The sequence below is a fragment of the Neolamprologus brichardi genome, chromosome 3, assembly GCF_056152115.1.
Source record: "Neolamprologus brichardi isolate AB-2024 chromosome 3, ASM5615211v1, whole genome shotgun sequence".
NCBI classification, from domain to species: Eukaryota; Metazoa; Chordata; class Actinopteri; order Cichliformes; family Cichlidae; genus Neolamprologus; species Neolamprologus brichardi.
Window position 1 is genome coordinate 15533862 of NC_142106.1, and position 11139 is coordinate 15545000.

Consider the following 11139-nt stretch of genomic DNA (forward strand, 5'->3'; position numbering starts at 1 on the left):
TTTTCTGCCTTTTCACAATTTTGCACAAATTTCAGAGTTATTCCAGTTTTGGGGGAATAGTGTGTCAGTTTTATGGACATCCCAGGGCTATTTGAGAGTGCCTGGATTATTCCTAAATTTCAGGTTTTTTGTTTGTTTGTGTTACTCAGACTTTTCAGCGTTTGCAGGGCGTGTTCCAAGAATGCCCTATATTCCTATACTTTTCAGTTACTATGCTGTAAAGTGTTACAGCCCTGAGAAAGCAGCCATAGAAATTAAAATATGAATAGTTGAGAGCGTTTCCATCATTCAGTGTAAGATGGTTTCTCTTAAGTCTGGAATTTGTGTTTTATATTTTAGTTAATACCTGCAGCGCTAATAAGGGTCACAAGGGTCATAAGTGGCTTAACATGAGTAATAACAATCATGCTGCAGAGCATTAATTCGTTAGGCTAATTCAAGGTTTTCCATTCATTTCAATGCAGTCAGTGATTCAGGGAAGATTGCTGTTAGAGGAACTGCTGCCCATTGCTTAATGCTAAGACCTGAAAGACAATATTTCTAGCATAAATCCAAAAACACTTTTACACACATCTACACGTGTAAGCACGACTGCAACACTTCAGAGGTCTCAACTATGAAATATAAGGATTCATATATGTGCGTAATGGTGTAAACGGATCTGTGTCCACACTACATAAGTAACATTTACACAGCATGTCAGCAGCAGGCTAATAATAGCTACACAGTGGCTCCTTACATAATAGGGTGCAGCTGCAGTCAGCGCTGTAAAGTAACTCTGCCTGCAGGCAGCAGCTTCTCACTGCTCCACATTGGAGCACTGTGACCCATCTAACCACAAAAAATATATTAAAACCAAAATGATATAAAAGAAAAGAACCAAAAAAGTGCAAAAGAAATCATTGTGAGTCAATAAGAACACAAAAATATCATAGAAATGTGGAAAAAAAGCCTTGGAAAGAGAAAAGAACAAAAAGTGACAACATAAAGAAGTGAAAACAAATAAATAAAGAAAATAAAGAGACACAAAAACACCCCAAAAAGAAGCAAGACTAGTTAACAGACAGGGTATGTAAAAGAAAAAAGCAGGAATTAGAGACATGAAGCAAGTTACCTATAAATAAACAAATAAATAAAAGTGCTAAACTTCAATAAAGTACCATACCAGCTTTATTTATAAAGCACTTTCACATAAAACCAGGGTTCACAAAGTGCTGTTCAAATAGCATAAGCAAAGTAAAAGTAAAACAGAAAAATAAGTTAAAATAACCAAATAAATAAAATAAAACATGGTGAAACAAATTGAGTGAACCTCTTAATATGTTTTAAGAAGAGTTTTAAACTCAGAAAGAGAAGAGGCCTGCCTAACGTGCAAGTACTAAGAAAAGACAACAAATGAGTATAAAGACACACTCACAGAAACAACCACAAAAAAGCAAAACAACTAGAAAGACTTTAAAGCAATATAAATACAAAGCAGTATCAAAATAATCACAAAAACGTTCAGCAGAAACAAAAATTACAACAAAGGTGAAAAAATAAAAATAAGTACAAAAAAAGACTTTAAAAGTGGATCTGTTCATTTTTCCAGTGTTTTACCTCATTTTGATTGTGGTTTTCCTCTGTTTGGGGGTTATTTTATGTTGTTTACTAAGAGTTCAAATGGCTTCAAAGAAACAAATTGACAAGAAAGAAAAATAAATTTAAATAAATTCACAAGAACAAAAAATAAAACATCAACAAAGAGGCAGAAAAATTCTTATTGCAAGCAAACAGCAACAAAAAAATGACAAATAAGCGATGTCCTAAAAAAAAACCCAGTACAGAAACACATTACTGAAAATAAGGAAGGCCTCAAAAAATACATAATCAGAAGAACTGACGACCAGAAAAAACTAAAAAATATAGAATAAAAGAAAAAAAACTAAATCAAAAAAAGAGAAAAAGTCAAAACCATGGACAAGCAAACATCCATAATAAAAGAAAAAGAAAGATTGGAATAAGTAAGACAGGATTAGCACAAAAAGTAGAAAAAAAAATTAAAATATATACACGAGTAAAAATAAAATAACCATGAACCACCACATTTCACGCGTTGACTCATTTAAATTTAACGATAGAATTTTTAATGAAACAACAAAGTAATGCAAGTATATCAGACGTCTCAAAGCGTGCACAGGAGCAAATAAAGGACATTAACATGTGCTGAGTGTCAGCATCCCTGAAGGTTAAAAATGGGATCCAAATACAACCTGAAAGTAGGAAAACTTTCACAAACTTTCACTTTCACCTGGTTTACGCGACGCTTTCACAGCAGGTTTTTGCAAGAATTACAAACTCCACGGAGTGACTCTTCCTGCAGGCAGCAGCTTTCAAGTCTGATTTTTCTGACATGTTTACATAACTCACTACAGCCCTGTGTGTGTCTTTTACCCTGAGAGAGAGGCCTTTAAATGAAAACAATGGAAAATGAGACAAGGACAGAACACAGAAGAATAATAGGAGGCAGAAAATGACTAAAATACAAGACATAATCCCTTCAGAAGTAACGTTTGTAAAAAGTTAAAAACAAAACCCCACAAAGAGAAGCAAAATTACCTCCAATGCCCAAAAGACAAAATTAACCACACACAACAAATACAAACATGACAGAGGCCAAAAACCAACCAGAAAAAGAAATGACATAATGGAGAAACTGAAAATGATTAAAAGTAGATTTTAAAAAAAGGAAAAGTGAAATAAAAAACATCCAAAATGCCACAAAAGGAAGTAAAAGGCCCACAAAAAACAGAAACGATGCTATCAGAAAGAGCATAATTCCCACAAACAGGGATGGAAAGAAAAATATCCAAAATACTAACAGAAACACGTAAAATGCCATCAAAAAGAAACAAAATTCCCACAAAAAGAATGAAAGCAAACGTAAAAAGAACCAAAAGTCAGCAAACAATGTAAAATAACCCCCAAAAAGAGGAAAACCCCAATCAAAATGAGGTAAAAAAAAGTATGTATGTATAATGTAGAAAGTTTTTATTGGCTGAATTATGGACCGTGTGTTATTTTATGTGCAAGTTTTTCTCTGTTTGAAAGTGAGTTGGAGAAAATGTAGCAGATGATGGAGGAGGAGGAGGCCGGCTGCAGTCAACAGAATATTTTCACAAAACTGGAAAAGTCCAAAAGTAAAAATGTGTGAATCCAAACAGACGTTGCTTCCTCTCTCTTTTCATTCCAGCAGATGCTCCGTGTGACATTCCCCTCTCGCTCTGTCAATGTTTTGGTCTGTTTGCGGCATTCACGGCAAAGGAACAGCTAGCGATCACAGTGAATAAGACCTGGTTATGTTGTAACTCAGACCTTGCCAAAGTGTGGGGCCCGCCCAAACAAACAAAAAAACCCAACGCTTGGACACTGCTAGCACGGGGCTCCCACACAAACGCAAAGCAGGAGGTGAAGCATAGCTGAATATGTTTCCAAACCAACTTCCTTCCAACCCAAAGACTAGAAAATATGGTGAAGCATATCTTCTCTTTGTTTCACCTGCACAAGTGCCGAGGTAGGTTTCCCTGCAGAATTGGTTTCCCCTGCGTCGGGAGCACGGACTGGGCTCTCCAAATCACAGTATCCCACATTCTTGATTTTTAGTTCACAAACACTTGTTGTGATGACTAACTGCTCCTGACATTTTGGAGATGTGAGCTCTTTATACAGTAAAGTTACAGTGGGATCCAAATAATATCAGGCTGATCCTGCACGATTTGTTCCCTCGGTTCAAATCACGGACAAACAGTATCCTACAGCTGTTTATGTTTTTAAACCCATTTTGCACAGAGAGGCATTTTTTGAAATATTTTTCTTGTAAAACAAAGGGGGGCCTAGCAAAAAAGGTTTGGGAACCACTGCTGTAACTATAGCTGATAAAGTTATTTAAAGCAGAAAGCTAAGTTACATTATCAGCCCCCAGCATGTGACTGTGACTATGTGATTAGGTAGAGGATCATCAGGGGGTCCTTTGTCCCTCTTTGGGGGGAAACTCCCACTGGGTTTAAATCTGGGACTCTCCACCATTTGACCTTAGAACTGAAGAAGCTTCTCGGATGAGAGGTGAAACATCTTCAAGCAACTCAAAGAAGTCCAGACGCTTTTCTTTCCAAGCTTCTTAGACAGTCTGACCTCACAAATATGCTTCTGGAAGAACGGTAAAAAAGTTCCCAAAAACACATTCCTGAGGCTTGTGGAAAGACTTCCTAGAAAAGTTGAAGCCGTTATAGCTGCAACTCTCTTGGGCCAGATAGCTTTGTAGAAAACAGAGACTACAGATGAGGAACATATAACCATTTAGTGTATTAAAGAGGTTTGAGTCATCGCCAGTTTTACAGCCTAATAATTGTCAAAGTCATTAAACCTAACCCACCATATCGTATCTGAGGAAGGTGGCTACGCCCAGGCATTCAGACAGGCGGCAGTGGCTTTTTTAACAACTATATTTAGATTAACCATTAAATATAAATTTTTTGACAATAAAGAGAAAAAATATTTTTTATTGTTATAGGCTGGGATCAATTTGGAAGAAATATGATCCAGTACATCTAAACAACCCATAAAAAACTGAGTTTAAAAGCTCATTTAGAAGTTGCATCATTTTATTTGATAGCTTTTTATTCCTGTTATACTTTGGTAGTTAAAGAAGTCAAACTAATACCAGCAGACCAGATACCAGCTTATTGCAAACACACAAAGCAAACACAAAGAGACAAAAAAATACAGAAAGCCTTAAAGAATGAAAATAACCACAACTAGACACTAAATGACTACACAAATAATTAAAACAAGTATCAAAAAGCACAAGGGATCACAAAAGCATGAAATGAACAAAGGAAGAAAACCAAAAACATGGTAAAGAAATCTACAAAAATGGGCACAAAACGACTATAAAAGGTAAAAAAAAACAGGAACAAAAACACAACCAAAACGTAACTACAAAGTAACACAACACTAACACAGAGAGACACAAACAGACTAAACTTCAACGATAGGACGACGCAGGATTTCTGAACACGTTTGAAACAATCGAGATATAAAATTAATTTAATATTTTTATCTTTCTATTCACTGTTTGACTTTATTAAGATAAAGGTGACTTTAATCATGTTGGGATTTTCTGATATTTTCAATCAAACAAAAACCAGATTTTTCGCAATGTGGAAAAATCTGCGTCACTTCTGTTTGATGTTACAGAGGAGGAGAGGTCAAAGTCAGAGACGCGTCTCCTGTGACTGCAGCAGCTTCCTCATCAATTAGTCAAGGCCTGCAACTTGTGTCCGATTACCCAACGCACAAATAACCCGGCTGCACTCGAGGAGCGCCTATGGAGTGTCCTCACAGCCCCATCGGAGCCTCGGACCTCCCTTACATCCTCCAGAACCAAATCTGTGACACCTGGAATTAACAATGATCTTCCCTGACCTCTGACCTCACATGGGGAACAGAAAGCAGACAGAGAGTGGTCTCCTTGTGTTTTCTTAACCACATCCTGCAAACTGAACTGGTTGCAAACCACTACGGGATCTGAGGTGAACTTACGCTTACCAGATGCCATTAATAACAAATTAATACATTTCATATAAACTAGTGAATCTGAATTATATTTCTTCATTTTTCGGTATTATGTAATTATTCTTTTTGAATTCTCCCACTTTTACTCCCCTTTTTTTTGACCCATGTTTGAACCCTCCCTTTTTCTCATAGTACCACCAGAGGAAAAGCTCTGACACAACTCCAAAGGCGTTTGTGTTTCCTCCTGGTCCTGCATTATTGCCAAACTCACCTCTGGGATTCCTAAAATCTGCTCTCTGAACAACCTACTGCTTCAATTAAATAAGCATAAATTAAATTATCCACTTTGCGAGTATCTGTGAAAAGAAAAAGCCTCTGTGTTGTCTGAGGAGGGCTTCAGCAGTCAAGCTTCCTAACTGGCTGTGAGAAAGGTGTGCATTATATTCTATAAGACTGAGCTGATCTGTGTTTTCTTGGCGTTACTCACATTCCTGTCGCGCCTTTGGGTGTGTGCACTGCATGGTAGGATGAACTTAAGATCCTGGATTCACAGACACGCAAATGTCACAGCAAACATGCCAGAACTGACATGATTAGTAGTTTCAGTCTGAGCAGAGGCAATACCCTTGCACTGAGTGTTTTTTTTAAATAAAAACAGCTCGCCTCACATTATTTAGAGCTGAGCGAAAGTCAGCTGAATTCTTCTGTATTAGGATGAGTTAAGGCTGATGGAGTCGAACACAGGAGCATTTGTCAGCTGAAATTAGGAAATGACTGGCTGAGGTGTGACGCAAGAGGGCCTTAACAGAAAAAACCAACCCATGTCATCAACCTTAATGTCTGCAGCGGGTCTATCAGGGAAAATGGTCATTTCCATCTGAATCCTTGACACCTCTTCAGAGACAAACAGGTAAAAAGGCTTTATGGAGGCTAATTGGGTGTCCTGCTTGCTAAGTTCATCTGGTAGCAAAACAAGTAGTTTTAAGGGAGCTTAAGAGCCATGGACCTATAAATATCCTACTAAACTCCCTGGATTTTTAGTTTTGCTGAAGTCCTTGCTGATACCCAAACTTTCAAATAAGTGAAAGTCCTCATAAAAATCTTTCTTTAGTGTGTGCGCTGAACTGAACTCCTAGACGTCTCCAATTCTCTTCACATAGCAACTTGACGAAACCCTGAATCTCTAAATAGAAGTTAGTACAGAGTTTCAAAAAATATCCTGATGGCCCTTCAGCCCCCTTAGCATGCTTTAGCTCTTGTCACTACCCGATCTGTACCGGAAACCCGATGTGTACCATGACGCGTGAATCTTATGTCACTTCCTCTCTTTGCCAACATTGCGACGGTTAATGTATTTGAATGGCACGGTTAGCGCCCAGTTAGCTCCTAGCATTTCTCAACAGCTCTGCCTCCTTTTCGACTGCCCGGGACATTTAAACAATGGATAATCCGTATACAAACAAAGTCGCGCTTTTCTACTCAACAGAAAGCGTCCCCCGATTGAACAGTGACGTAAAATAAGAAGAATGGCGCCTAATTACAGAGTTAATAATACAGACTTAGTAACGTGCCACGTGAAGATTCATCAGACAGATTAAGTGTTTACTGACAATTGACAGTGATAGCGAACATCATCATCACTATTCCAGTCAATCCTCTCCTCACAGACAAGCATAAACACACTCGACTATCACTAAATCAAATTTAACACGCATTTATAATGACGCTACTTCGGTTTACAATAGGGTCAGCAAGTGGCGGTATCCTTGTACAAACTGCCATTAAATGAAACAGAAGAATAAGAAAACATCTGCACGTGCGTGGTACGGATCCTGTAGACCCGATTTATAACTATCTTTGTTTTTGTCTACATTATATAGAAAGGTTTTATTATTGCAAACATTTTAAGAGATACCTATTATTGTTAACACCTTAATACAGGGGTAGGGGACGTTAGTCCTTAAGAGCCGGTGTCCTGCAGGTTTTCGATCTCACCCTGGGTCACCACACCTGAATCAAATGATTAGTCCATTACCAGCCTCTGGAGGACTTCAAGACATGTTGAGGAGGTAATTTAGCCATTTAAATCAGCTGTGTTGGATCAAGGACACATCTAAAACCTGCAGGACACCGGCTCTCGAGGCCTGGAGTTCCCTACCCCTGCCTTAACAGATACTCTAACCTGTAACTATCGTAAAATGCTTCGAGCGGAAGTACACACCTTTCGAAAATGCATGGTACGGATTGGGTTTCCGGTACAGATCGAGTAGTGACAGCTCTCTTGGTGGTCCACTTTCTCAGGATATTTTAACAGTTTATGGAGACTTCTTTTGGTTCTGTTTCTGTTTTGGGGGGTCTTTTGTGCCTATTGCTGGGTTTTGTGTCTAGTGTGTTGTGGAGATGATTTTGAATGGCTGCTTCCAAAGAACACCTGATGGTCTCTACAGCCCAACCATATATCCAGTATACAGACCTGCTGAACCCTGTTAAGAGGCTCATCTAAACTAGAAAACCTCAAAGTATCCTTTAACATCAGGACAAACCAGTTGATGAACTCTCATCTACATTACAGCTGTACTGCGACACTCCCCATTTGAACAGTGTGAACCAGGGAGTGTCAGGGTGGAGGATCTGGCTTTAGTGAAAACAAAGGTAAAAAATTAAACCTGAGAACTCGGTTCCCATCATGTTACCACTGACAAAGTTAGCATACTGTGAACATTTTGACTTCCTCAGCTCACTGATGTTATCTTTTCACTAGTTTGAATGTGAATGTGAATTTGAATGAATGTGGTGGTGGTGAAAGGGCACAAAACAAACCTCATATTTCCTGTGTTTACAGTGCAGGGGGCAGCCTGTGGCTGAAATCAGAGCTGTCATTTACATGAAGCTGTGCACACACGCAGACACGTGAACCAATAGTATCAGCTCACTTAGCGCTGAGACATAAATCCAATAATGAGCAGGCTGCCTCCACAGCTCTACACATAAATGAGGAAATACATCCAGAGCTCAGTGAGCGAGGCGCTCACTGAGCTCTGGATGTATTTCCTCAACACAGAAAAACAGAGAGAAATAACTCAACACCTGTAATTCGGATTTCAATGTGAATAAAAGCTCCAAAAATCCCATATTATGACAGATCTATGGTCCCATAGATTGTTCAAGGATGGTGATCAAGATAAAATGAAAAGTTACTGTGCTGCATTATATATTTATTAATGAATTGACCTTTTGTGCACACCCCTGTCCTCTACTTTTACCACTTAATCAAAGTCCAAATTCACTCCCCACAGCCTGTGGCACATTTAGTTCAGTTCAAAGTAAACTGTTTTTTCCCCTGTGAGTAATCATTGTAAATAAAACGGATCTGGAATAGGTGTGATGATGGGTTTTGCTGTAACTCAGCTGCCCTACATGCGTGCAGCACTGTATGTTTGGAGAATTGTATTGATTAGGATCTATTTACGGTCAGTTGGGAGTTCATTTTGCATCCATGGATACAGTCTGTTGTGACTATAGAAGCACAAACATAGGGGAAAAAATGAAAGTATCACTGAAATACTGCAGGAGGCTTTGTAAGGTCGATTTCAACAGAAATATAGACAGGCATGGTGAAAAGATGAGAAAACGTGACAGAAATCGATAAGGACTACGAGTTTATGTTGCATTACATGGAAATGGTACTACTATACAGTGATATAACACACTATATGTGCACATATCTAGCTACCAACACATATACCACATAAGGCTTTCTCCTCTAGCAGCACAGTAGCTGTAGGTTATTTTTTTTGTGTTTTAACGCACATCAACATTCAGAGCTAAAGAAAGGTAGTGCTAAAAACTGCAGTTCCTCTAACACCAGCTAGAGGCTGGCTCAGAAAAGTGAGACTCTAATGTTAAAACATACAGTGGAAATTGAAAGAAAAAGCTGTGCAGCTAAATTTGACCTTTATAACAAATGTAAAGGGTTATAAATGTTCATATAACTCACCTATTCAAACTATATTAATGCTAGGGGGCACGGACGCTGTTTTTAATGACAGCTGCTTGCTAGGTTTCACTCGAGCTAACTGGAGAGGCTGAACCTTGTGTTGCTTGTGCCTTTGAAGCATTTTTATTACCAACACGTCCCTTTTAGGTCCCCGCAAAAATCCAGCATGGTCATGGCCAAAACACCAATTTTGAAGCCAAAGCCATAGCTGTGGCCATCTTTTAATACAGTCTATGCTTTCCAGCCAAACAAAGGTGTGTGTTTTTAACACCTAACCAGACAGTTTCTGATATCATATTTACAGTTTAGGTGTAAAATCAGTCTGATGTGACAGAGAGACTAAAACACCCTCAACAGCCTGGTGGATGTAGCCCACGTGATGTAGGTATATGAGATCAAAGTGGGAACATCATCACAAATAACTGGTTACATCACGCACTGTGAACATGTCAGTGGAAATGCCTGAGTTAAATGCGATCTCCGGCTCCCACCTCCTCCTCTGCGGCCGCTCCGTTGCCTACGTGGGCCATGTCCGCTCCCGGTGCCTGTTCTCCCTCTGGTCCGCGGGTCGCCTGGTTCCGCTACGAGGACGGGCAGAGTCCCATGACAGCTGCAGCCGAAACTCCGCTCCTCTGCGGCTGCGCACGGATCTCCTTCTGCGCTCCGTTTATTTTGATTCTTATCGCCGTAGGTCCGCTTCGTCCTTGAGTCAGGCGCGCTTCTTTGCCTCTGCTCTCTTCCGTGAAAGAAACACGGAGACGGAGAGAAAACACACCTCCCACATTTCCGTTTCTCCGCCCATAGAAAATAGAAGAGAGGGAGGAAATGAAGGAGGAGAGGAGAGAGGGAGGAAACGGAGGAGGCCAGTGTTTGTGTAAGCAGATCAGGCAGAGGCGCAGATTACATGCGAGCACGGGGCGGGGGCACATTAAGTGTGTATGGGGGGGCTCGTGTTTATTAATGGGACAAAAAAAACACTAAAACCAGACAGCAGGCAGAAGTTCAACGTACTGTTTTGATTCAAAGCAAATCCCTTTTCTTCTATGCGTCATATATAAATTATATTTTAATTATAAATTTAAAATGGTTACTTTATTAGGCACAGGCTCCTCTGCATGTTAATGCAAATATCTAATCAGCCAATTGTATTGTAGCGTCTACATGCTCTACATGGTTAAGGTCAGACTGGGGTTCAAGCTGTTGCTGGTGTGTTTAAACAGCCTGCCCAATTATTGTCCAGGCCTTTATGATGGCAACATGACACACTGGCTGTATCCCAATTCAGGGTCTGCAGCCTCAACGATCCTCAAGGGCCTACTTAAAGACCGCTAAGGCTGGAAGTGCGAGGCTTGTGAAATGTGACGGTCTAGCCTCCGTTGCGCTGCCCAGGTTGCCTAGCAACCATGATACTAACAGCTGGAAACGTTTCATACAGCTTTGTTTGACAGAAATGAAGGAGAAAATCTTTTGTTCATTTGTTTGTTTGTTTCTACATGAGCTTTGATCATTCTCTGATTAAGCTCAGCTATTGAACGGCGTATATTTTAAAGTAAAGGCTTTAAAACCAAGTTAGTACAAACGTCACTAAT

At 39.6% G+C, this 11139-nt stretch overlaps 1 protein-coding gene across 1 annotated transcript in view; it reads right to left on the minus strand.

The window, feature by feature from the left end:
• The window catches only part of ttc39b (tetratricopeptide repeat domain 39B), a 29138-nt gene extending 18737 nt beyond the window's left edge, over window positions 1-10401 (minus strand). The window contains exon 1 of the mRNA XM_087832531.1: window positions 10042-10401. Within this exon, the coding sequence (XP_087688657.1) occupies window positions 10042-10080 (39 nt within the window). The 5' untranslated portion in view covers window positions 10081-10401. The remainder of the gene's footprint in view (window positions 1-10041) is intronic.
• Between the last annotated feature and the right edge of the window lie 738 nt (window positions 10402-11139).